Below are 27,814 nucleotides of genomic sequence, written 5' to 3'. Positions count from 1 at the left end.
TTATTGTCACAAGTAAGCTTACATTGCAATGAAGTTACTGTGAAGAGTATACGGCAACTTACAGGGCACCTTGCAGAGGAACCTACAAAGAACACTAGGTACGACACCTTATAGAGCACCTTCCATAGAACACATTATAGAGGAAGCGAAACAAAATACATTATTCAGGAAAATACCTAAAAACTTATAGATCACTTTATAAATGACACGGAATACCTAACTACAATTTACGCAGAGCACCTAATAGAGCAGATTACAGAGACACCGCCACAAAGCACCTTCCCCCAGAGAGAGGAGCCGAGGCAGAGGGAGGGGTGAGGAGGAGATGGAGAGAATGCAACGCGCGCTCTCGGCACAGGTTTTCTGGACCAGGCGCGCCCCTGCGCGGGGAAACGCGCGCTCACGTTGTTCGAGCCCGCGCTGTAGAACTGGGTGTGCAGAACCGGAGCCGTCGTTCACGGATCACAACCCCGAGGAAAGGGCGTTGAGTTTGGATTCCGGCCGCATTGATGCGGCTCCAGGAGTGAGACAGAGTCCTGTCCCCATCAACATGTACCCGGGGAGGAAGAGGAGGAAACCCGTCCAGAGAGCGTGAGTACAGCCGGGGGAGCGAGAGGAACATTGGAGTTAATATAGACCGGGAGACTAGGGGTTAATTCAGACTGGCAGATTGGGGGTTAATCCAGACTGAGAGATTGGGGGTTAATCCAGACTGGGGCATTGGGGTTAATCCAGACTGAGAGATTGGGGGTTAATCCAGACTGGGAGAATTGGGGGTTAATCCAGACTGGGAGAATTGGGGGTTAATCCAGACTGGGAGAATTGGAGGATAATGCAGACGGGGAGAATTGGGGGTTAATCCAGACTGGGAGATCGGGGTTAATCCAGGCTGAGAGATCGGGGTTAATCCAGACTGAGAGATTGGGGTTAATACAGACTGGGGGATTGGGGGTTAATCCAAACTGGGAGACTAGCGGGTAATCCAGACTGGGAGATTGTTGGTTAATCCAGACTGGTAGATTGCGGGTTAATCCAGACTGGGAGATTGGGGGTTAATCCAGACTGAGAGATTGGGGCTTAATCCAGACTGGGAGATTGGGGCTTAATCCGGACTGGGAGATTGGGGCTTAATCCGGACTGGGAGATTGGGGGTTAATCCGGACTGGGAGATTGGGGGTTAATCCAGACTGGGAGATTGGGGGTAAATCCAGACTGGGAGATTGGGGGTAAATCCAGACTGGGAGATTGGGGGTTAATCCAGACTGGGAGATTGGGGGTTAATCCAGACTGAGAGATTGGGGGTTAATCCAGACTGAGAGATCGAGGTTAATCCAGACTGGGAGATTGGGGGTTAATCCAGACTGAGAGATTGGGGTTAAACCAGACTGGGAGATTGGATGTTAATCCAGATTGGGAAATTGGGGGTTAATCTAGACTGGGAGATTGGATGTTAATCCAGATTGGGAGATTGGGGGTTAATCCAGACTGAAAGATTGGGGGATAATGCAGACTGGGAGATTGGGGGTTAATGCAGACTGGGAGATTGGGGGTAAATCCAGACTGGGAGATTGGGGGTAAATCCAGACTGGGAGATTGGGGGTTAATCCAGACTGGGAGATTGGGGGTTAATCCAGACTGAGAGATTGGGGGTTAATCCAGACTGAAAGATTGAGGTTAATCCAGACTGGGAGATTGGGGGTTAATCCAGACTGAGAGATTGGGGTTAAACCAGACTGGGAGATTGGATGTTAATCCAGATTGGGAAATTGGGGGTTAATCTAGACTGGGAGATTGGATGTTAATCCAGATTGGGAGATTGGGGGTTAATCCAGACTGAAAGATTGGGGGATAATGCAGACTGGGAGATTGGGGGTTAATGCAGACTGGGAGATTGGGGGTTAATCCATACTGAGAGATTGGGGTTAATCGAGACTAAGAGAATTGGGGTTAATCCATACTGAGAGAATTGAGGATGAATCCAGACTGAGGGAATTGGGGTTACTCCCACTTGCCTGGATACGGGCAACCCGAACAACACTCAAGAAACATGACATCATCCAGCACAAATCTGGCCGCTTTATTGACACCCTATCCAGCACCTTAAACAATCACTCCCTCCATCACCGACTCACAGTGGCAGCCGTGTGTACCATATACTAAAAGCACTGCAGGAACTTACTAAGGCTCCTTCAACAGCCGCTTCTAAAACCTGTGACCACTACCATCTAGAAGGACAAGGGCAGCAGACACATGGGAACACCACCATCTGCAAGTTACTCTCCAAATCACTCACCATCCTGACTTGGAAATATATCACCGTTCCTTCACTGTCACTCGGTCAAAATACTGGAACTACCTCCCTAGCAGCACAGTACCTACACCACATCGACTTCAGTGGTTTTAAAATGAGGCTGACCACCACCTTCTCAAGGAGCAATTTGGGGTCAGCATTACAAGCTGCAAAAAAATAAAGCTAGATGCAAACTGTGACGTTGAGTTAATGCAAACTGTGGAAAGTGTTTCGTGTAACCTGGCATTTGGGCAAATGGTGCAGGCTCTTTCCATGGCATTTACCTACACTGTGATAGCGCTGTCATCAAACTCGTGCACAAAGTTGGCTGTCAGTCTGTGTTACACAGGTGCATTGACCTGTGTTATTCTGTTTGTTGTCAGAGTGAAGCCTGTGTTAGCCGACGGAATAAAATCTAACCCTTCCAAGAGGCACCGTGACCGGTTGAACTGCGAATTGGACCGCTTGGCATGCCTGCTACCTTTCACTGAAGATGTGACCTCGAGTTTGGACAAACTCTCCATCCTCCGCCTCAGCGTTAGCTACTTGCGATCCAAGACCTTCTTCCGGGGTGAGTTAAGGGGGGATATGGGTGCATGAGGGAAGATGTCCTTAGGGTGGATAGTGGAGAGTTGCAATGCCAATTCCCCAGAGGCAGTCAATTGCTCATGTTGTCTTTGTGATGCAGTTAACATGGCTAGTCAGTGTTTGAGGAATTTTATAGATAGTGTACACAGACACTAGCATATCTACTTCATACGTTTGCATACATTAAAACAGTGACTACTCCTCAAAATTACCTAATTGGTTTGTGTTGTTGAAAGGCCTTTTCCAAATTGAAGTCTATCCTTTTGTTTCTGATGCCCTGAACATTGCTCCATCTGCAACAAGAGCTGTTCGTATTCTTTATTACATATATTTTTTATTCATTCATGGAGCGAGGTCATTGCTACCTAGTTGGGCCAGAATTTATTGCCCAACTCAAGTTAAGAGTCAACCACATTGCTGTGGGTCTGGAGTCACGTGTAGGTCAGGCCAGGTAAGGACAGCAGATTTCCTTCCCTAAAGGACGTTATGAACGAGATGGGTTTTTACGAGTCAACATGGTTTCACGGTCATCGTTAGCCTTTTAATTCCAGGTTTTTACTTAAATCAAATTTCACCATCTGCAGTGGCAGGATTTGAACCTGGGTCCATAGAGCATTGCCCTGGGTCTCTGGATTACTAGTCCAGTGACCATATCTACCATATTTCCTGGTGGGCAAATCAAGCCATCATTTTGAATGAATGCAGTGTGTCTCTATATAAAACAATGGGCGGAGGGAACCATGACGGGACTGTAAAACGTGGCAAGCCATGCGAACATCCATTGACTTTGGTGGGACAGGGAAGATCCAATCGACGGGAGGGGCTACAAAACCCCACCATCGTCTCTGTTTTCAGACAGAAAAATAAGTTGCAGATGCCACAATCTTTTTGTGAAGATGAATAATTTGAGGGTTATTTTTGGGGTGCTGTGGGCAGGAACTGCGTTCGGGAGAAATTCACATTCTGACTCTGCATTATTTTTGCAACACGTTTGGTTTGCAAAACAGAGAGCAGTGGGCTGATGAAAAGGAGGAGGTTAATTCTGTTTAAAATACATTGTGGGTCTATTGTCTCTTTTCATCGTAGCCCAGCGGATGGCTTGATTCGAATTGACATTCTTGCCCACTTGAGCTGAGTTGTGATGTTCCTTCTTTCACTGCTCTGGTGTAAAAATGGACAACTATTTAAAATTGCATCAATTTTCACTGCTGTTAAAGAATGCATTCTCACTTTGTTCAAATATTTATATAAAATGTGTTAATTTGGCCAAAATAACGGAGCAGTATTCACGGGCAAGCCGGAACTCAGTTTATTCCTTGTATTCACTCTTAAATTGAAAGTTGGTTTGAGAGGATTTGGAAGAGTAAACATCTCCACCACTTTAATCAACCAAATGCTGGTAAAAATACATTTTTGATCGAGCCCTGATGCATTGTGTCTGTTCAACTGGTGCACTGCAGGACTTTGCTTCCCCCGTGGCAGCATTAATAATTTAAAGAAGTGCTATTTAAAGAATTTCTAAAATGGATGGGAGTGAAACAGTCTCCAGTTAAATCCTTCATTTTTGATTGCCTATACAAGACAAGCAAAAAAGGGAGGAGGTTCGAGAGGCCTGGTTTGTTTCTTTTCCCCTCACACTTTTGGATGTATTGAAGTCAAAGGGAAATTCTGAGGAGGATTAAAAATGTTCTGTTTGCACCTGGCTTTGGATGGCACTGCTAATAAAATGCTGGAGTCACTGAGGCACATGAAGAAGTCCCTCATTTAATACCTTCATGTTCATTCAGAATCCGACGACTATTTTTAAAATCATAACATTATGTCTGGTGGATGAAGTGGTGTTTAAATAATGGACCTCGTTAACAACCAGTCACAGTCAAGCATTGGTTGCAAAATGCCGAAGTAACTCCGGGAGAGGGAGTTAGCTGCGAGGGTGCATAGTATTGAAATAACCTTTCACATATTTGCAAAGGAGGGAAACATTCTTCTAATTTGTTATTAATTGTGTGCATTTTCCAACAAGGTGAATCGATTGCTGTGTTTGAAAAACAATGGTGCATTTATTTCTCAATGAGCTTGGATAGATGTAGCTGAATATAAACCTGTACCCAGCAGAGCACCATGAGGATGCAGACTGAATGGATTTACCAGCAGTGATCTTTTAATTCATATCAGGACACGAATAGATCATACGGGAGAGGTTGTGGTGCAGTGGTATTGTCACTGGACTAGTAAACCAGAGATCCTGGGGAATAAAAGCAAAATTCTGCGGTTGCTGGAAATCTGAACTAAAAACAGAAAATGTTTGAGAAACTCAGCAGATCTGGCAGCATCTGTGGAGAGAGAAGCAGAGTTAACATTTCGAGTCCCAGTTGCTCTTCAGAGCTGAAGAGGGGTAGAGATGTGATGGACGATATAGTCGGGAGGGGGTGTGGAGAAGGCAGCGATGAATAGAAGGTCAGGGATAAGTCGGAGCTAAGGCCAGATTGACAAAGATATCATGGCCACAAGACATAGGAGTGTTAATGGTGGTATTAAGGGCTAAATAAAGTGCTGTTAGTCGTATAAAAGCAAGGTAGCAGAATATGTTAACATTTCATCCGACCATCTCTTCCAACTTGACCCCTTTTTTGTTTTTTGTTACTCTAAATGCAAGCAATCTCTTCCCCCCCCCCCCCCCCCCCCCACAAGGCCATCTGTCACTTCAGTTTTGCTTTCACTGAGCACTGATCTTTGTTCTCCAATTAACATATTCTGCTACCTTACCTTTGTGTCACTATCAGCATTTCCAAATATATAATCCATCACATCTCTACCCATCTTCAGCTCTGACGGATTCAAAATGTTAACTTTTGTTTCTCTCTCATATGCTGCCAGGTCTGCTGAGTTTATTGAGCATTTTCTGTTTGGCTCTGGGTCACGCTCTGGGGACCTGGGTTTGAATCGCACCATGGCAGATGGTGGAATTTGAGTTTTGAGTTGAATTGAATTCAATACCATCTGAAATCAAAAGTTTAACAATGACCACTGTCGATTGTCGTAAAAACCCACCTGGTTCACTTTTAGGGAAGGAAATCTGCCGCCCTTACCTGGCCTGGCCTACATGTGACTCCAGACCCACAGCAATGTGGCTGACTCTTAAAATGCCCTCTGAAATGGTCGAGGAAGCCACTCAGTTCAAGGGCAATTAGGGATGGATGACAGATACTGGCCCAGCCAGCAACACCCACATCGCATGACAGAATTTTTAATAAGTGCCCTTTATTCCATACACCCTCATGCCAGTTTTATTCCTTTGTAAACGTTAGCCTTCTCTCCCAAATGGATGTCTGTTCGTCCACATTACGGTAAGCAGTTGCATTAATTTCTTAATATCCTATAGAGCTCTGGTTCCCCTTTAAGTAAGAGATGCATAAATGTTGACCAAATCACTGGAAGGCAAGGTAATGAAGTGGAATTTTGCTTAGTTGCTCCTGTAACCTGGGTCTTGGATTATAGAAAATTATAGTCCTTTTATTTTTGGCAAAGCACTAGTTTTCTGTTCTTGTAGAAAAACAGATGCAATCACAGACTGTAATTCCCAAAACACTTGTATAAATCCACGAATCCTATGAAATAAAAGCAGAATTAGACTTGTTCAGTCATCAGTGCACTTGGTGACTATGTGTTAACAAGTCTGAACCAAAGTTCATCAGCTTCTTGCATGTGGTGGACTGAATGCACCATTCCCCAGTAACTTAACTCTGAAAACATTTAATCACCCTGCTGAATAAAGTCTTTTGAGGAAGTGGCAAAAGTTTCAAAACTCGGAAGTATGTGTGCGCCACATACCAGTTTTTTGCTTTTAATGATTTCCTGTAAAGTTGGAGAACCACATTCTAATTGTGAACTCTCCCAGGGAGGTGGTAATTGTGAATTATTGTATCACTGTTCAAATCATTCACCATAATTCTGAGTTCATTGAAATTTCTGTTAACCACATCCCAATTTGCATTAAGCTAGTTCACCCAACCCCCACACGTCTTCATTCATCTACATTGATTCCCAGTTGACAACATCTCAATTTAAAACATTTCAGCCTTGTTTTCAAGTTCCTCCATAGCCTCACACACTACCTGTCTCTGTAACCTCACCCAGACTTACAACATACTGTGTGCTCCACATTTCTCCAACCCTTGACTCACACGCCTCGGCAGTTCCCTTTGTCTCAGCAATGGCTGAGCATTCAACCACCTAAGCATTAAACTTGGGCATTCCCAGCATAGATCCATCTGTATCTCTATTTCTCCCTTCTCCTTCATGATGCTCCTTAAAACTTACCTTTTAGATCGACGTTTTTGTTACCTGTCCTAATGTCTCATCCTTTGGAGCGGCAGCAAACGTTTTTTGCCTGTTTACAAATCTGGGTATTAAAGGGGCTATATTATTGCAAATGATTGTTGCTGAATCGCTTAGATAGATGAGCTAATTGGTTAAAGCTTCTCAAAACATTTCTCTTCAATCAGGGCTGAGCAGTGGTTTGACATAGGAAGGAAGTGATTGCATGAGAGAGGGTGCCGAGGAGATTCACCAAGATGGTGCCTGGGCTGGATCGTTTCAACGACAGAGAGAGAGAATTGAAGGGGGGGAGAGCTGATCGTGGTGTACCAAATTATGAGGGACATGGATAGGGTAGAAAGAAAAGAACTTTTTCCCTTAGTAGAAGGGTCAATAACCAGGGACAGATTTAAGGTAAAGAGCAGGAGATTTGTGGGGGAATTTGAGGAAAACCGTTTTCACCAAGAGGGTAGTGGGAATCTGGAGTTCACTGGCTGAGAGGATGGTAGAGGCAGGAACCCACACAACATTTAAGAAATATTTAGATGACCACTTGAAAAGCCAGAGTAACAAGGATATGGACCAAGTGCTGGAAAATGGATTAGAATAGATAGGTGTTTGATGGTTGGCTCAGAGACAATGGGCCGAATGGCCTCTTTCTGTGCTGTAAAACTCTCTACATACGGAGCACAAGCCACAGCGCCTGATATTGTACTGAGTCAGTAGAGCTGGCTTATGGTTGGGAGTGCTGTAGCTGGGCCGAGTGTTCCTGGATAAGGAAAAGGGAAAAAATAAAATCAACATGGGTTCTGAATCTGGAGCGAGATAAGTACGGACTGATTCCTGCACAGAGAGAGTGCATACTGATCTGTGTGAGGTTCACTTGCATGAATCAACAGTCTGCTAACACTCACTGTCTAGACTCACTTGACCAGAGTGATCACCTGGGGTTAAGGTGTGAGAGAATCCTTAGAACTGTATATCTGTCGGCGTCGGTGAGTTCAGGAGAGCACTGGAGAAAAACATATCCCAATCATTCATGTGGCTGCCACTCGTATCAGGATAATCTGGCTGACAGAGGACAACATCCAAATACTGAACGATCATTTGTTTCGAAGAGCGTGCATTGTGACAGCCATCGGATGTACTTTTTGAACTGTTGTCATGTTGAAAAGGCAGCAGCCAATTTGTGCACAGCAAGCTCCCACAACCAGCAATGTGGTAAATGGCCAGACAATTTAATGCTGTAGGTCGAAGGGTCAGCATTAACCAGGATCCTGGGGATGGGAGTTGGGGAAACACTGCTGATTAGGAGCTGTGACAACGGGTTTTGAGCTCACAACCTTTTGATTCGGACAAGAGTACGACCAACTGACACAAGTTGTTTGACACAACTGAAGTCAGGATGATGCAAAATAATTGTTGTTTAAACAGATTGTTCAGCCGCAGTCTGGGCACCATGAAACCATGACTGTAGCTCATTCAAATTGGGTGTTCTGATATAATGGCTGTGAGACAGTCGCTACACAGGAGAGTGCATTGAGCAAGAGACTCCAAAAAGGAGTTTGGCTTCCGGTGAGGCAGAGAATAATCTGCTGGTGTTGAATACTGCAAGGTGCAATTTTCAAAGCATTCCCCCTCTTCATGCTGATCTAATGCAGCGCAGAGATCGACAAGTGAGTCAAGGGCTATGGGGGAAGCAGAAAGGAAAGTGGAGTTAAGACCACAATGAGATCAGCCGGGACCAGGGTCTGAATGGCCTATTCCTGCTCCTAAGTCCCATGTTCCTGAGCATCTTTTACCCTGTGAGGTGCAATATATTAATAACTGATATATTGTCCCCTCTCTCTTCATAATATTGGCAATGGATCTAGGATGATTGTGGTATGGACTGTTGCATTGCTCCCAGACACAGATTAATGCATTGAAAAACTCCTACTTCACCAGATCAGGTTCAGGGTAGGCTGCTGGCTGTTTGTGCATCCTTATCTGATGGCCCACCAAAACAATCCTGATCCACCACCTTCAGTATGAGTAGAAAAACTTCACTTTTTGGATTGTGGATTTAAGAGGTGAAACAAAAATGTTTCAGAACATATTGTTGCTCATTGTCTCAATCGTTAATTATCATAGTGGAACTGAGGGCAGCACGGTGGTGCAGTGGGTTAGCCCTGCTGCCACACGGTGCCAAGGTCCCAGGTTCGATCCCGGCTCTGGATCACTGGCCGTGTGGAGTTTGCACATTCTCCCCGTGTTTGCGTGAGTTTCACCCCCACAACCCAAAGATGTGCAGGGTAGGTGGATTGGCCACGCTAAATTGCCCCTTAATTGGAAAAAATGAATTGGGTACTCTTAAATTTTTTTAAAAATCATAGTGGAACTTGCTACCTTGTGGGTGGCACAGTGGTAAGCATTGCTTACCGGGTTCAATTCCAACCTTAGGTAACTATGTGAAGTTTGCACTTTCTCCCCGTGTCTGCGTGGGTTTCCTCCGGGTGCTCCAGTTTCCTCCCAGAGTCCAAAGCTGTTGCTCAATTGTCCCCCCCCCCCGCCCTGCACCTCGCCATTTGCTGCACCAATATGCACAAGGTGAAGAGCTTATCCAACACTTTGAACAGAGGGTGGATAATCGTCAATATTGTACCACGGGTTAACTGCCAGAAATGAAATTTTGGGAAGTGCAGGCATATACCCATGTAAGGGGGGATGGATGCATCAGGCAGTCCATTTTTATAAATACACTCGACACTAATGAAGGTGGTTTTTTTTTTTAATAAATATTTTATTGAAAATTTTTGGTCAACCAACACAGTACATTGTGCATCCTTTACACAACAATATAACAATACAGATAATAATGACCTTTTTTATATAAACAAAAAACAACAAATAAATAAATATTAAATAACAAGAATGAAAACTAGCCCTAATTGGCAACTGCCTTGTCACAGGCTATACCCCCCCCCCCCATCCACCCCCCCCCCCCCCCCCCCCCCCCCCCCAAGTCCTGGGCTGCTGCTGCTGCCTTCTTTTTTCCCCCATCTATCTTTCCGCAGGATATTCGACGAACGGTCGCCACCGCCTGGTGAACCCTTGAGCCGACCCCCTTAGGACGAACTTAATCCGCTCTAGCTTTATGAACCCCGCCATATCATTTATCCAGGTCTCCACCCCCGGGGGCTTGGCTTCTTTCCACATTAGCAATATCCTGCGCCGGGCTACTAGGGACGCAAAGGCCAAAACATCGGCCTCTCTCGCCTCCTGCACTCCCGGCTCTTGTGCAACCCCAAATATAGCCAACCCCCAGCTTGGTTCGACCCGGACTCCTACTACTTTTGAAAGCGCCTTTGTCACCCCCACCCAAAACCCCTGTAGTGCCGGGCATGACCAAAACATATGGGTATGATTCGCTGGGCTTCTCGAGCACCTCGCACACCCATCCCCCACCCATTTCTTTGAGATGACTCTGTCCTGCACCTCTTGTGTCGGGAGCTGCGGGAATTCCCTCACCTGTTGCCTCGCAAAAGCCCTCAATTGCATGTACCTGAATGCATTCCCTTGGGGCAACCCATATTTCTCGGTCAGCGCTCCCAGAATTGCGAACTTCCCGTCCACAAATAGATCTTTCAGTTGCGTTATTCCTGCTCTTTGCCACATTCCATATCCCCCATCCATTCCCCCCGGGGCAAACCTATGGTTGTTTCTTATCGGGGACCCCCCCAATGCTCCGGTCTTTCCCCTATGTCGTCTCCACTGTCCCCAAATCTTCAGTGTAGCTACCACCACCGGGCTCGTGGTGTAGTTCCTCGGTGAGAACGGCAATGGGGCTGTCACCATAGACTGCAGGCTGGTCCCCCTACAGGACGCCCTCTCTAATCTCTTCCACGCCGCTCCCTCCTCCTCTCCCATCCACTTCCTCACCATTGAAATATTAGCGGCCCAATAATACTCACTTAGGCTCGGTAATGCCAGCCCCCCCCTATCCCTACTACGCTGTAAGAATCCCTTCCTCACTCTCGGAGTCTTCCCGGCCCAAACAAAACCCATGATGCTCTTTTCTATCCTTTTAAAAAAAGCCTTCGTGATCACCACCGGGAGGCACTGAAACACAAAGAGGAATCTCGGGAGGACCACCATCTTAACCGCCTGCACCCTCCCTGCCATTGACAGTGCTACCATATCCCATCTCTTGAAATCTTCCTCCATCTGTTCCACCAACCGCGTTAAATTTAGCCTGTGCAATGTGCCCCAATTCTTAGCTATCTGGATCCCCAGGTAACGAAAGTCTCTTGTTCCCTTCCTCAACGGTAGGTCTTCTATTTCTCTACTCTGCTCCCCTGGATGCACCACAAACAGCTCACTCTTCCCCATGTTCAATTTATACCCTGAAAAATCCCCAAACTCCCCAAGTATCCGCATTATTTCTGGCATCCCCTCCGCCGGATCCGCCACATATAGTAGCAGATCATCCGCATATAAAGATACCCGGTGTTCTTCTCCTCCCCTAAGTATTCCCCTCCATCTCTTGGAACCTCTCAGCGCTATCGCCAGGGGCTCAATCGCCAGTGCAAACAGTAATGGGGACAGAGGACATCCCTGCCTTGTCCCTCTATGGAGCCGAAAATATGCCGATCCCCGTCCATTCGTGACCACACTCGCCACTGGGGCCCAAGACAAAAGCTGCACCCATCTAACATACCCCTCTCCAAAACCAAATCTCCTCAACACCTCCCACAGATAATCCCATTCCACTCTATCAAATGCTTTCTCGGCATCCATCGCCACTACTATCTCCGTTTCACCCTCTGGTGGGGCCATCATCATTACCCCTAACAGCCTCCGTATATTCGTGTTCAGCTGTCTCCCCTTCACAAACCCAGTTTGGTCCTCGTGAACCACCCCCGGGACACATTCCTCTATTCTCATTGCCATTACCTTGGCCAGGACCTTGGCATCCACATTTAGGAGGGAAATTGGTCTGTAGGACCCGCATTGTAGCGGATCCTTTTCCTTCTTTAAGAGAAGCGATATCGTTGCTTCAGACATAGTCGGGGGCAGTTGTCCCCTTTCCTTTGCCTCGTTAAAGGTCCTCGTCAGTACCGGGGCGAGCAAGTCCAAATACTTTCTGTAAAATTCAACTGGGAATCCGTCCGGTCCCGGGGCCTTTCCCGTCTGCATGTTCCTAATTCCTTTCACCACTTCTTCTACCGTGATCTGTGCTCCCAGTCCCACCCTTTCCTGCTCTTCCACCTTGGGAATTTCCAGCCGATCCAAAAAATCCATCATTCTCTCCCTCCCATCCGGGGGTTGAGCTTCATACAATTTTTTATAAAATGTCTTGAACACTTCATTCACTCTCTCCGCCCCCCGCTCCATCTCTCCTTCCTCATCCCTCACTCCCCCTATTTCCCTCGCTGCTCCCCTTTTCCTCAATTGGTGTGCCAGCAATCTGCTCGCCTTCTCCCCATATTCATACTGTACACCCTGCGCCTTCCTCCATTGTGCCTCTGCAGTGCCTGTAGTCAGCAAGTCAAATTCCACATGCAGCCTTTGCCTTTCCCTGTACAGTCCCTCCTCCGGTGCTTCCGCATATTGTCTGTCCACCCTCAAAAGTTCTTGCAGCAACCGCTCCCGTTCCTTACTCTCCTGCTTCCCTTTATGTGCCCTTATTGATATCAGCTCCCCCCTAACCACCGCCTTCAACGCCTCCCAGACCACTCCCACCTGAACCTCCCCATTGTCATTGAGTTCCAAGTACTTTTCAATACATCCCCTCACCCTTAGGCACACCCCCTCATCCGCCATTAGTCCCATGTCCATTCTCCAGGGTGGGCGCCCTCCTGTTTCCTCCCCTATCTCCAAGTCTACCCATTGTGGGGCATGATCCGAAATGGCTATCGCCGTATATTCCGTTCCCCTCACCTTCGGGATCAATGCCCTACCCAACACAAAAAAGTCTATGCGCGAATAGACTTTATGGACATAGGAGAAAAACGAGAACTCCTTACTCCTAGGTCTACTGAATCTCCACGGGTCCACACCTCCCATCTGCTCCATAAAATCCTTAAGCACCTTGGCTGCTGCCGGCCTCCTACCAGTCCTGGACTTCGACCTATCCAGCCTTGGTTCCAACACCGTGTTAAAGTCTCCCCCCATTATCAGCTTTCCCGTCTTTAGGTCCGGGATGCGTCCTAGCATTCGCCTCATAAAGTTGGCATCATCCCAGTTCGGGGCATACACGTTTACCAAAACCACCATCTCTCCCTGTAATTTGCCACTCACCATCACGTATCTGCCCCCGTTATCCACCACTATAGTCTTTGCCTCGAACATTACCCGCTTCCCCACTAATATAGCCACCCCCCTGTTTTTCGCATCCAGCCCCGAATGGAACACCTGCCCCACCCATCCTTTACGCAGCCTAACCTGGTCTATCAGTTTCAGGTGCGTTTCCTGTAACATAACCACATCTGCTTTAAGTTTCTTAAGGTGTGCGAGTACTCGTGCCCTCTTTATCGGCCCGTTGAGCCCTCTCACGTTCCACGTGATCAGCCGAGTTGGGGGGCTTCCCACCCCCCCCCCCCCTTGCCGGTTCGCCATCATCTTTTTCCAGCTTCTCACCCAGTTCCCACGCAGCTGTATCTCCCCCAGGCGGTGCCCCCCCGCCCATCCTCTCCCGTACCCACTCCCCCCTTTCCCCAGCAGCAGCAACCCAGTAATTCCCCCCTCCCACCCCCCCCGCTAGACCCCCCGCTAGCGTAATTACTCCCCCCATGTTGCTCCCAGAAGTCAGCAAACTCTGGCTGACCTCGGCTTCCCCCCGTGACCACGGCTCGCACCGTGCGACGCCCCCTCCTTCCTGCTTCTCTATTCCCGCCATAATTATCATAGCGCGGGAACCAAGCCCGCGCCTCTCCCTCGGCCCCGCCTCCCATGGCCAACGCCCCATCTCCTCTCCCTCCCCACCTCCCCCCATCACCACCTGTGGGATAATGAAGGTGGTTAATGGCAATGAGAGAGGTTATTGTCCAGAGCAGAATGGGTTAAGAAATGACTCTGACATACTGACCATCCTGTATCTGTTACTCCTTCACCAATACTCTGCATCTGTTACTCCCTCACCAATACCCTGCATCTGTTACTCCCTCACCGATACCCTGCATCTGTTACTCCCTCACCAGTACCCTGTACCTGTTGCTCCCTCACCAATACTCTGTATTTGTTACTCCCTCACCAGTACCCAGTATCTGTTGCTCCCTCACCAGTACCCTGTATCTGTTACTCCCTCACCAGTACCCTGTATCTGTTGCTCCCTCACCAGTACCCTGTATCTGTTGCTCCCTCACCAGTACCCTGTATCTGTTACTCCCTCACCAGTACCCTGTATCTGTTGCTCACTCACCAATACCCTGCATCTGTTACTCCCTCACCAGTACCCTGTACCTGTTACTCCCTCACAAGTACCCTGTATCGGTTACTCCCTCGCCAGTATCCTGTATCTGTTATTCCCTCACCAGTATCCTGTATCTGTTACTCCCTCACCAATACCCTGTATCTGTTACTCCCTCAGCAATGCCCTGTATCTGTTACTCCATCACCAATACCCTGTATCTGTTACTCCCTCACAAGTACCCTGTATCTGTTACTCCCTCACCAGTATCCTGTATCTGTTACTCCCTCACCAATATCCTGTATCTGTTACTCCCTCAGCAATGCCCTGTATCTGTTACTCCCTCACCAATACCCTGTATCTGTTACTCCCTCACAAGTACCCTGCATCTGTTACTCCCTCACCAATACCCTGCATCTGTTACTCCCTCACCGATACCCTGCATCTGTTACTCCCTCACCAATACCCTGCATCTGTTACTCCCTCACCAGTACCCTGTACCTGTTGCTCCCTCACCAATACTCTGTATTTGTTACTCCCTCACCAGTACCCAGTATCTGTTGCTCCCTCACCAGTACCCTGTATCTGTTGCTCCCTCACCAATACCCTGTATCTGTTACTCCCTCAGCAATACCCTGTATCTGTTACTCCCTCGCCAATACCCTGTATCTGTTACTCCCTCACAAGTACCCTGTATCTGTTACTCCCTCACAAGTACCCTGTATCTGTTACTCCCTCACCAGTACCCTGTATCTGTTACTCCCTCACCAATACCCTGTATCTGTTGCTCCCTCACCAATACCCTGTATCTGTTACTCCCTCAGCAATACCCTTTATCTGTTACTCCCTCACCAATACCCTGCATCTGTTACTCCCTCACCAATACCCTGTATCTGTTACTCCCTCACAAGTACCCTGTATCGGTTACTCCCTCGCCAGTCTCCTGTATCTGTTATTCCCTCACCAGTATCCTGTATCTGTTACTCCCTCACCAATACCCTGTATCTGTTACTCCCTCAGCAATGCCCTGTATCTGTTACTCCATCACCAATACCCTGTATCTGTTACTCCCTCACAAGTACCCTGTATCTGTTACTCCCTCACCAGTATCCTGTATCTGTTACTCCCTCACCAATACCCTGTATCTGTTACTCCCTCACCAATACCCTGTATCTGTTACTCCCTCAGCAATGCCCTGTATCTGTTACTCCCTCACCAATACCCTGTATCTGTTACTCCCTCACAAGTACCCTGTATCTGTTACTCCCTCACCAGTATCCTGTATCTGTTACTCCCTCACCAGTATCCTGTATCTGTTACTCCCTCACCAATATCCTGTATCTGTTACTCCCTCACCAATACCCTGTATCTGTTACTCCCTCACAAGTACCCTGTATCTGTTACTCCCACACCAGTATCCTGTATCTGTTACTCCCTCACCAATATCCTGTATCTGTTACACCCTCACCAATACCCTGTATGGGTTACTCCCTCATCAATACCCTGTATATATTACTCCCTCACCAATACACTGTACCTGTTACTCCCTCACCAATACCCTGTATCTGTTACTCCTTCACCAATACCCTGTATCTGTTACTCTCTCACCAATACTCTGTATCTGTTACTCATTCACCTATACTCTATATCTGTTACTGCCTCATAATACACTGTATCTGTTACTCCCTCATCAATACCATGTATATGTTACTCCTTCAGCAATATCCTGTATCTGTTACTCGTTCAGCAATACACTGTACTGTTACTCCCTCACCAGAACTCTGTATCTGTTGCTCCCTCACCAATATCCTGTATCTGTTACTCCTTCACCAATACCCTGTATATGTTACTCCCTCACCAATACTGTATATGTTACTCCTTCACCAACACCCTGTATCTGTTACTCCCACACCAATACCCTGTATCTGTTACTCCCACACCAATACCCTGTATATGTTACTCCCACACCAATACCCTGTATATATTACTCCCTCACCAATACACAGCTACTGCGTGTTCTTGATAAGTATGTACCTGTCAGGCAGGGAGGAAGTGGTCGAGCGAGGGAACCGTGGTTTACTAAAGCAGTTGAAAAACTTGTCAAGAGGAAGAAGGAGACTTATGTAAAGATGAGACGTTAAGGTTCAGTTAGCGTGCTCGAGAGTTACAAGTTAGCGAGGAAGGACCTAAAGAGAGAGCTAAGAAGAGCCAGGAGGGGACATGAGAAGTCTTTGGCAGGTAGGATCAAGGATAACCCTAAAGCTTTCTATAGATATGTCAGGAATAAAAGAATGACTAGGGTAAGAGTAGGGCCAGTCAAGGACAGTTGTGCGTAGTGTCCGAGGAGATAGGAGAGGTGCTAAATGAATATTTTTCGTCAGTATTCACACAGGAAAAGGACAATGTTGTCGAGGAGAATACTGAGATACAGGCTACTAGATTAGAAGGGCTTGAGATTCATAAGGAGGAGGTGTTAACAATTCTGGAAAGTGTGAAAATAGATAAGTCCCCTGGGCCGGATGGGATTTATCCTAGGATTCTCTGGGAAGCTAGGGAGGAGATTGCTGAGCCTTTGGCTTTGATCTTTAAGTCACCTTTGTCTACAGGAATAGTGCCAGAAGACTGGAGGATAGCAAATGTTGTCCCCTTGTTCCAGAAAGGAAGTAGAGACAACCCGGGTGACGATAGACCAGTGAGCCTTACTTCTGTTGTGGGCAAAGTCTTGGAAAGGTTTATAAGAGATTGGATGTCTAATCATCTGGAAAGGAATAATTTGATTAGAGATAGTCAACACGGTTTTGTGAAGGGTAGGTCGTGCCTCACAGACCTTATTGAGTTCTTTGAGAAGGTGACCAAGCAGGTGGTTGAGGGTAAAGCAGTTGATGTGGTGTATATGGATTTCAGTAAAGCGTTTGATAAGGTTCCCCACAGTAGGCTATTGCAGAAAATACGGAGGCATGGGATTCAGGGTGATTTAGCAGTTTGGATCAGAAATTGGCTAGCTGGAAGAAGACAAAGAGTGGTGGTTGATGGGAAATGTTCAGACTGGAGTCCAGTTACTAGTGGTGTACGACAAGGATTTGTTTTGGGGCCACTGCTGTTTGTCATTTTTATAAATGACCTGGCGGAGGGCGAATAAGGATGGGTGAGTAAATTTGCAGATTACACTAAAGTCGGTGGAGTTGTGGACAGTGCGGAAGGATGTTACAAGTTACAGAGGGACATAGATAAGCTGCAGAGCTGGGCTGAGAGGTGGCAAATGGAGTTTAATGCAGAAAAGTGTGAGGTGATTCATTTTGGAAGGAATAACAGGAAGTCAGAGTACTGGGCTAATGGTAAGATTATTGGTAGTGTAGATGAGCAGAGAGATCTCGGTGTCCCATGTACATTGATCACTGAAAGTTGCCACCCAGGTTGAGAGGGTTGTTAAGAAGGAATACGGTGTGTTAGCTTTTATTGGTAGAGGGATTGCGTTTCTGAGCCATGAGATCATGTTGCAGATGTGCAAAACTCTGGTGCGGCCGCATTTGGGGCTGGTTTAGCACACTGGGCTAAATCGCTGGCTTTTAAAGCAGACCAAGCATGTCAGCAGCACGGTTCAATTCCCGTACCAGCCTCCCCGAACAGGTGCCGAAATGTGGCAACTAGGGGCTTTTCACAGTAACTTCATTGAAGCCTACTTGTGACAATAAGCGATTTTCATTTCATTTTTCATTTGGAGTATTGCGTGCAATTCTGGTCGCCGCATTATAGGAAGGATGTGGAAGCATTGGAAAGGCTGCAGAGGAGATTTACCAGAATGTTACCTGGTATGGAGGGAAGATCTTATGAGGAAAGGCTGAGGGACTTGAGGCTGTTTTCATTAGAGAGAAGAAGGTTAAGAGGTGACTTAATTGAGGCATACAAGATGATCAGAGGATTAGATAGGGTGGACAGTGAGAGCCTTTTTCCTCGGATGGTGATGTCTAGCATGAGGGGACATAGCTTTAAATTGAGGGGAGATAGATATAGGATAGATGTCAGAGGTAGGTTCTTTACTCAGAGAGTAGTAAGGTCGCGGAATGCACTGCCTGCAACAGTAGTGGACTCGCCAACACTAAGGGCATTCAAATGGTCATTGGATAGACATATGGACGATAAGGGAATAGCGTAGATGGGCTTTATAGTGGTTTCACAGGTCGACGCAACGTCGAGGGCCGAAGGGCCTGTACTGCGCTGTAATGTTCTATGTTCTTAATACCCTGTGTCTGTTACTCCTTCACCAATACTCTGTATCTGTTACTCCTTCACCAATACTTTAGCACAGTGGGCTAAATAGCTGGCTTGTAATGCAGAACAAGGCAGCAGCGCGGGTTCAATTCTCGTACCGGCCTCCCCAAACAGGCGCCGGAATGTGGCGACTAGGGGCTTTTCACAGTAACTTCATTGAAGCCTACTCGTGACAAAAAGTGATTGTTGTTCACCAATATTCTGTATCAGTTACTCCTTCACAAATATCCTGTATCTGTCACTCCTTCACCAATACTCTGTATCTGTTACTCCTTCAAAAATACCCTGTATATGTTACTCCCTCACCAGTACTCTGTATCTGTTACTCCACCAATACCCTGTATCTGTTACTGCCTCGTCAGCACCCTGTATATGTTACTCCCTCACCAATGCCATGTATATGTTACTCCTTCAGCAAGATCCTGTATCTGTTACTCCTTCACCAATGCACTGTACTGTTACTCCCTCACCAGTACCCTGTATCTGTTACTTCCTCACCAATATCCTGTATATATAACTCCCTCACCAATACCCTGTATCTGTTACTCCCTCACCAATACCCTGTGTATGTTACTCCTTTGCCAATATCCTGTATCTGTTACTCCCACACCAATATCCTGTATCTGTTACTCCCACACCAATACCCTGTATCTGTTACTCCCACACCAATACCCTGTATCTGTTATTCCCTCACCAATACCCTGTATCTGTTACTCCCACACCAATACCCTGTATCTGTTACTCCCTCACCAATACCCTGTATATGTTACTCCCTCACCAATACCCTGTATATGTTACTCCTTTGCCAATATCCTGTATATGTTACTCCCACACCAATACCCTGTATCTGTTACTCCCACACCAATACCCTGTATCTGTTATTCCCTCACCAATACCCTGTATCTGTTACTCCCACACCAATACCCTGTATCTGTTACTCCCTCACCAATACCCTGTATATGTTACTCCCTCACCAATACCCTGTATATGTTACTCCTTTGCCAATATCCTGTATCTGTTACTCCCACACCAATACCCTGTATCTGTTACTCCCACACCAATGCCCTGTATCTGTTACTCCCACACCAATACCCTGTATCTGTTACTCCCACACCAATACCCTGTATCTGTTACTCCCTCACCAATACCCTGTATCTGTTACTCCCACACCAATACCCTGTATCTGTTACTCCCTCACCAATACCCTGTATATGTTACTCCCTCACCAATACCCTGTATATGTTACTCCTTCACCAATATCCTGTATGTGTTACTCCCTCACCAATACCCTGTATATGTTACTCGTTCACCAGTACCCTGTATATATTACTCCCTCACCAATACCCTGTATCTTTTACTCCTTGATCAATACTCTGTATCTGTTACTCCCTCACCCCTTTAAGGATTGTGTATAGAATTAATATTTGAAATGTATATGTCCATCCTGTGGCAGATTACTTTTCACATTTCAACCTTGGTTAAATGTAGACTGATGTTCAAACACTGTTTATATTTGGGAAATAAACTCTGCAATTAAAAAGCAAAATGTGCAAATGTGTCGTTCTGATTGATTGAGTCAACACTGCGGACCATTCCCATGCATTGACCAAATTGATGCTAAAGATCTAAAAAGAGAAATATGTGTCAGTTCTTGACCATTTTGCGATGAGTAAAGACGTGTTCGGTTGAGAGACTAGTGAAAGTTGACCCTTAGTCTCTGGGATGGAATGACTGGAGCCAGCAGCGAGTTGTGAATGTTGCTGTGAAGAACGCTCACACGGTGGATCACCGGTACGGCAGGTTGATGCCTTTCATCCTTTCCACCTGGATACTCAGTAGAGGGTGGAATGTTCTGAATGTTTGAGCTCAAATAGCTGAATAGGGTTTTAACTGTGAGCATCAACCACTCCTATTGATATGAAAGTTCTGGTGTGGGGAATATTCAAGAAAGCAGTCAGAGGCACAGTGGCTGTCTCCTGCTTCAAAATATTATTTCCTTGTATCTGCATCTTAAAAAGATTAAATGTAATTAACTACAATTATTAGTGTACAATTTCAAAGGAATCAGTGTAATGCAGCCAACTGTTTGTTTTAATTATTTTGAAAGTATAAGAGCAATTATATTGATCCCTGCAGAGTGAGTTCAGGTGCCACGTACGAAAGAATCAAAACAATGAATATTTTCACTCTTGTTCTTGTCCTTCTTGTCAGAATATACACCAGTATATCATGGTGCAGACACACACACTGATGGACACACAGCAAGACCAATCAACACACACAACACCGCAGCCAATCACCAGTTAGAGCACACTCACTATAAAGACAGAGGGCATCAGAGTTCCCGCTCATTCGGGATGCAGCCTCTCAGAAGGACAGAGCTTACAGCTTACAACACAGATCTTCACCATGTGCTGAGTGCATAGACTGGTTAGGACAGGCACAGGTCTTTAGTCTAACATTGTGTTAACCCACAGTGAAAGTATGTTCAACAGTTTCTAGCTTAATAAAATAGTGTTGTACTATTTTAAGTGTTGGTGGCGTGTATGTGTTCCACGGATCCAGAGCACCCAACACATCATGGTACCAGTAGTTGAGGGATGTTAGAACTTCTTAAACCTACCTACAAGTGATCTGCCTTCCACCAGCATACAGCCATCCTGCAAAATGGACAGCGCCCGCCCGCTGCCGCCGCTCCGCATCACCGGTAACCTAGGGGCCAACTGGAAGATATTCAAACAACGCTTCCAGCTATACCTTGAAGCCACAGACCGGGAAGCTGCCTCAGACATCAGGAAGATCGCTCTCTTCCTATCCACGGCCGGGGAACATGCCATCCACATTTTCAATTCTCTCAACTTTGCTGATGGTGAAGATAAATCAAAATTCAAGACGGTCCTCCTTAAGTTTGACAGTCACTGCGACATCGAGGTGAATGAAAGTTTCGAGTGCTATGTATTCCAACAGCGTTTGCAGGGTAAGGATGAACCTTTCCAGTCCTTTCTCACCCACTTCCACATCCTTGCGCAGTCCTGTAATTACGGGCCCACCTCCGACTCCATGATACGCGACTAGATCGTTTTCGGTGTTCAGTCGGACCCCCTACGCCAGCAGCTCCTCAAGGTAAAGCAGCTCACCCTAGCGATTGCCATCGAGACCTGCGTGCTACACGAACACGCCACTAGTCGGTATTTCCACATCCAAGCGGCTGAAACGGCGCTGCAAGGTCCCTACGAGGCAGAATGGATCCAAGCAATCGAGCAACTCCAGGGCCTCAGCCTGCATGAGGGCGGCCATTTTGCACGCTTTTCGCGGACTCCCGCGCTTGTGCGCACCGAACGAGGGGACGGCGACATCGACAAATGCACCACGTACGACCGCACCGCGCATGCGCGGTGGTGCAGCGAACGTACTGGCGCTACAAAGTGAGGCAACTGTGGCTCTACCCACTTAAAGCGGCAATGTTCTGCCAAATCCCAACGATGCCTGCGATGTGGCAAACTTGGCCACTATGCTGCTTTATGCAGATCAGCTTGGCCTGCCAATTCGTATTGCTCCAGCCAGCCTCGCAGGAATGTCCGGGCCATTCAACCCACGGCCACCGAGCCCGATTCGGACCTGCTACCCGATATTGACACCGTGGACCCGAAGGTGCCTTTTCAAGTCGGTATCATTACAAAAAACATGGTGTCCCCGAAGCAAAGAATCCAGCCTCTAACGATATACAGCATCGATCTGGACGATGAGTGGTGTGCCACCCTTACGGTCAACCGGTCCCAAATACGATTCCGCCTGGACACTGGTGCCTCCGCCAATCTCATTGACCTCGAAAGCCTTCATGTCAAACCAGCCATCCTGCCATCAGCCTGCCAGCTATTCGATTATAATGGCAATGCCATTGTTGCCAGCGGCTCATGCCAACTTGAAGTGACGCACAGGTCACGCAAAGCCATCCTTCCCTTTGAAATCGTGGGCTCCTCGAAAGCCTCCCTGCTTGGCGCGCAGGCATGCAAGCTGTTGAACCTAGTTCAGAGAGTTCACTCTCTCCTGCTGACGCGTCTGCCTTTCAGGCCACTGACTCCAGGGAGTAGCTCGACGCTATTATCAACCAGTACCATGACGTCTTTGAGGGCATGGGCACGCTTCCGTACACCTACAAGATTTTATTAAAACCGAAAGCCACGCCTGTGGTGCACGCATCTCGTAGGGTCCCAGCACCCCTTAAGGACTGCCTCAAGCAGCAGCTGCAGGACCTCCAGGACCAAGGAGTGATTTCCAAAGTCACGGAACCAACCGACTGGGTCAGTGCCATGGTGTGTGTAAAAAAAGCCTTCCGGCGAATTGAGAATTTGCATTGATCCCAAGGACCTAAATCGCAATAATATGAGAGAGCACTATCCAATTCCCAAGCGCGAAGAGCTCACATGTGAGATGGCTCACGCCAAGCTCTTTACCAAACTCGACGCCTCAAAAGGATTCTGGCAAATCCAGCTCGACAAATCCAGCAGGAAACTCTGCACATTTAACACCCGCTTTGGACGATATTGTTACAACAGGATGCCGTTTGGGATCATCTCTGCATCAGAAGTGTTCCATGGGATTATGGAACAAATGATGGAAGGTATTGAAGGTGTTCGCGTCTATGTCGATGACATGATCATTTTGTCCACCTCCCCGCAGGAGCAGGAGACCAGAATTTTGACCGATGCTAGTCAATCCGACATTGGGGCAGTGCTCCTTCAACGTGACGAGGTCTCATCATGGGCCTCCAGCACGTATTCAGACGTCTACATGAGCATGGCCTCTGCCTCAACAGGGCCAAATGCTCTTTTGGTCAGACAGAACTCAAGTTCCTCAGGGACACATCTCCCAATTGGGCGTGCAGCCGGATGCGGACAAGGTAGCTGCCATCACAACTATGAAAACACCAGAGGACAAGAAGGCGGTCCTCCGATTTCTGGGCATAGTCAATCTTTTATGGAGATTCATCCCTAACCTCGCCTCTCATACCACGGCTCTCAGGAAGCTGGTCAGGAAGACGAGTGACTTCCAATGGCTCCCTGCCCACGAGCGCGACTGGAGAGAACTCCAGGCAAAACTGACCACGGCCCCGGTCTTAGCTTTCTTTGATCCAGCAAAGGAGACCAAAATTTCGACCGATGCCAGTCAATCCGACATTGGGGCAGTGCTCCTGCAACGTGATGAGGCCTCATCATGGGCCCCCGTTGCATATGCGTCACGTGCGATGACCCCCACGAAGCAGTGCTACGCGCAGATAGAAAAGGAGTGCCTGGGCCTTCTGACCGGTGTTGTCAAGTTTCACGATTATGTCTATGGACTTCTCAATTCACCGTCGAGACGACTACCGCCCGCTGGTCAATATAATACAGAAAGACTTGAACGACATGACGCCTGCCTCCAGCGTATTCTTCTTAAGCTCCGGCGATACGACTTCCAGCTGGTATACACCCCAGGCAAGGACCTCATCATTGCTGATGCTCTCTCCAGGTCAGTCAACACTCCATGTGACCCAGCGGGATTTGTCTGCTAGTTTGACGCCCAAGTGGCATTCGCGGCCTCCAATCTACCGGCCTCGGATGAACGCCTCGTCCAAATTCGCCGCGAGACGGCGGCTGACAACCTTGCGTGTCATGCGCCACCTAACGGACGGGTGCCTCGAGGACCAATGCCCTCAGTTCTATAATGTCAGAGATGATCTGGCGGTAGTAGACAGGGTTCTTCTAAAACTGGACTGCATTGTCATCCCGCATAGCATGCGCCAGCTTGTCCTGGAACAACTACACGAGGGCCACCTTGGCGTGGAAAAGTGCCGCTGACGGGCCCGAGAGGCAGTGTACTGGCCCGGCATCAATGAGGACATCGCCAACACAGTGCTCAACTGCCCCACTTGTCAGCGCTTCCAGCCGACCCAACCACGTGAGACCCTGCAGCCCCATGAGTTGGTCACGTCACCATGGACCAAGGTGGGCATCGACCTGTTCCACGCGCTGGGTAGAGACTATGTCCTGATCGTGGACTACTTTTCGAATTACCCGGAGGTGATACGGTTGCACGATTTCACCTCGTCTGCAGTCATTCGTGCATGTAAAGAAACCTTTGCTTGACACGGCATCCCGCTCACGGTTATGTCGGACAATGGCCCCTGCTTCGCCAGCCAAGAATGGTCCAACTTTGCCAGGCGGTACAATTTTGCCCATGTGACGTCCAGTCCCCTGTACCCCCAATCCAACGGCAAAGCGGAGAAGGGAGTACATATCGTCAAACGACTCCTATGCAAGGCTGCTGATGTTGGGTCTGATTAATACCTTGCCTCGCTGGCCTATCGCTCCGCCCCACTGTCCACCTGGCCTGTCGCCAGCCCAGTTACTCATGGATCGCACCCTGAGGACGAAGGTGCCGTCCATCCATGTCCCAGACCTCGACCACGTTCCGGCCCTTCGCCGGATGCAGCTGTCTCGTGCACAGCACAGGCGGCTCATGACTCCCGTGCAGCTGATCTCCCTGCTCTGGCTCCAGATGACAACGTCCGCGTCCATCTTCCGGATGGTGGCTGGTCTGCAACCGCTGTTGTCCTTTGGCAGGTGGCCCCCCGCTCGTTCCTGGTTCGTTTACCGGATGGCTCCATTCTGCGCCGCAATCGACGCGCCCTTCGTCTCGTTTCATGCTCGCCACGTGATGCTCCAGTGTTGCCTAGCCCTCCTGCTGACCCTGCCACGAACTATGCCGAGCTCCCTGTCACTCTGCCTCCCCCTGACTCTGACGCAGTCCAGCCCGCTCCTGAACCGGCGGCTCTCGACCCACCCTTGAGGTGGTCAACCAGAATTCGTCGCCCACCTCAGAGACTAAATTTATGAACTCTTCGAATTTATGGACTCTCTGAATTGTTTTATTGCTTTGTTTGATCGTTTCCCTGGTTTGTATATAGTGTTGATCTCGTTACTCTTGTTGCATACTGCTTCTCTGCAACAGGCACCTTCCCATGTAAATAGCTTAGTTCTCATGTACGTAGTCCTGTAAATATGTCTTTGCACCCCACACGTAGTTAGGAACATTCTCACCATACATTATTTATTGCCACACACATACATTTTTTTATAAAAGGGGAGATGTCATAAAATACACCAGTATATCATGGTGCAGATACACACACACTGATGGACACACAACAAGAGCAATCAACACACACAACACCGCAGCCAATCACCAGTTCGAGCACACTCACTATAAAGACAGGGGGCATCAGAGTTCCCGCTCATTCGGGATGCAGCCTCCCAGAAGGACAAAGCTTACAGCTTAGAGCACAGACCTTCACCATGTGCTGAGTGCATAGACTGGTTAGGACAGGCATAGGTCTTTAGTTTAATCTAACATCGTGTTAACCCACAGTGAAAGTATGTTCAACAGTTTCTAACTGAATAAAATAGTGTTGTGCTATTTTAAGTGTTGGTGGCCTGTATGTGTTCCACGGATCCAGAGCACCCAACACATCTCTTCTATGAGAGGGCCAAGTATTCTGCTCAGTTTGCAAAGGGTGCTTTGACTGCGCGCACACATCGACACACATTTTCTCCAATGAAGTGTGTTGTCCGCGCCATGAACTGTTATGGCCCCGCCACAGTGAAGGAGACTTGGCACGGTTTGTACTTCGCCTGCCTAAACCCCAGTCTTCAGCACACATGCATTGGGTTTGTCCTTCCTGGAGCGTTTGAAGTGTCCAGTCAACAAACTCAGCCACTGCGGATACTCCTGTGCAGATGTAATCTGTGTTATTTTTACACACAGCTCCATTCAATTCTCAGGATGGTTTATATTCCGAAAACCAAGAAAAATAACAAACATTTCATTTTGTTGTTTTTCAATTCACTGGAGATTTCGGAGCTTGCTGCATTTTTCTGAAGTTAGAGTGTCCAATGTTCAATGCAGGCGGTTGACCCACAAATTCTTCTCCGCCACTTGCTGCCGCACTCGTGCTGACTTTTGCTGGGTTACAGTTCTGCTTCAGCTTCTCCCTCCTCTTCATGTGCAAGTCCAGAGTCTGGGCTGCTCTACCATGGTGTGAATCACAATCTTGCTCTTACCCAACATGTGCTTCCCAGTGGGTAGTGAGCAGGATGTGTTGAATTGACTTTCCTACTTCCCGCCCTCTCTCCCTCTCTACCTATCTCAGGAACGCTGCCCTGAGGATGGTGGAAAAGCCCCAAAGGAGTTCAGCTTGACTTCATCCAGACAAAACCTGGGATCTTCCTGTTCTGAGTAGCCTGGGGCTGCCGGGTCATATTATGTAGAATTCCATTGAGTCTCAGACACAGAAAGAGGGCACTGAGTCCAATTGATCAAAGCTGTTGTTTATACTGGACACAACCTCCTCTCACACCACCTCACCCTATCAACATATCCGTCTGTTCCTTTCAACCTCCTGTTTATTCAAGTTCCCCAAAATTTTTGTTCACCTCAATACTCCATCTGAGAATGTATGTGCGCGCTCTGAGAGTATGTGCGCGCTCTAAGAGTATGTGCGCGCTCTGAGAGTATGTGCGCGCTCTGAGAGTATGTGCGCGCTCTGAGAGTATGTGCGCGCTCTGAGAGTATGTGCGCGCTCTGAGAGTATGTGCGCGCTCTGAGAGTATGTGCGCGCTCTGAGAGTATGTGCGCGCTCTGAGAGTATGTGCGCGCTCTGAGAGTATGTGCGCGCTCTGAGAGTATGTGCGCGCTCTGAGAGTATGTGCGCGCTCTGAGAGTATGTGCGCGCTCTGAGAGTATGTGCGCGCTCTGAGAGTATGTGCGCGCTCTGAGAGTATGTGCGCGCTCTGAGAGTATGTGCGCGCTCTGAGAGTATGTGCGCGCTCTGAGAGTGTGTGCGTGTGTGCTCTGAGAGTCTGTGCGCGCTCTGAGAATGTGTGCGCGCTCTGAGTGTGTGTGTGCGCTCTGAGAGTGTGTGT

General features: G+C 47.8%; 1 protein-coding gene across 2 annotated transcripts in view; it reads left to right on the top strand.

The window, feature by feature from the left end:
- Nucleotides 1-388: 388 nt before the first annotated feature.
- ahr1b (aryl hydrocarbon receptor 1b) overlaps nucleotides 389-27,814 on the top strand; it is a 264,814-nt gene continuing 237,388 nt past the window's right edge. The window contains exons 1-2 of one of the 2 annotated variants that reach the window (XM_072480944.1): nucleotides 389-591; nucleotides 2,674-2,861. In XM_072480944.1, coding sequence (XP_072337045.1) covers nucleotides 551-591; nucleotides 2,674-2,861 — 229 coding nt within the window. In that variant the 5' untranslated portion in view covers nucleotides 389-550. Of the gene's footprint in view, nucleotides 592-2,673; nucleotides 2,862-27,814 lie in introns of those variants that run through there. The other variant, XM_072480951.1, reaches the window with a different exon arrangement.

This window comes from Scyliorhinus torazame, chromosome 2, assembly GCF_047496885.1.
Source record: "Scyliorhinus torazame isolate Kashiwa2021f chromosome 2, sScyTor2.1, whole genome shotgun sequence".
Classification (NCBI taxonomy): domain Eukaryota; kingdom Metazoa; phylum Chordata; class Chondrichthyes; order Carcharhiniformes; family Scyliorhinidae; genus Scyliorhinus; species Scyliorhinus torazame.
This window is presented reverse-complemented; position numbering and strand designations above follow the sequence as displayed.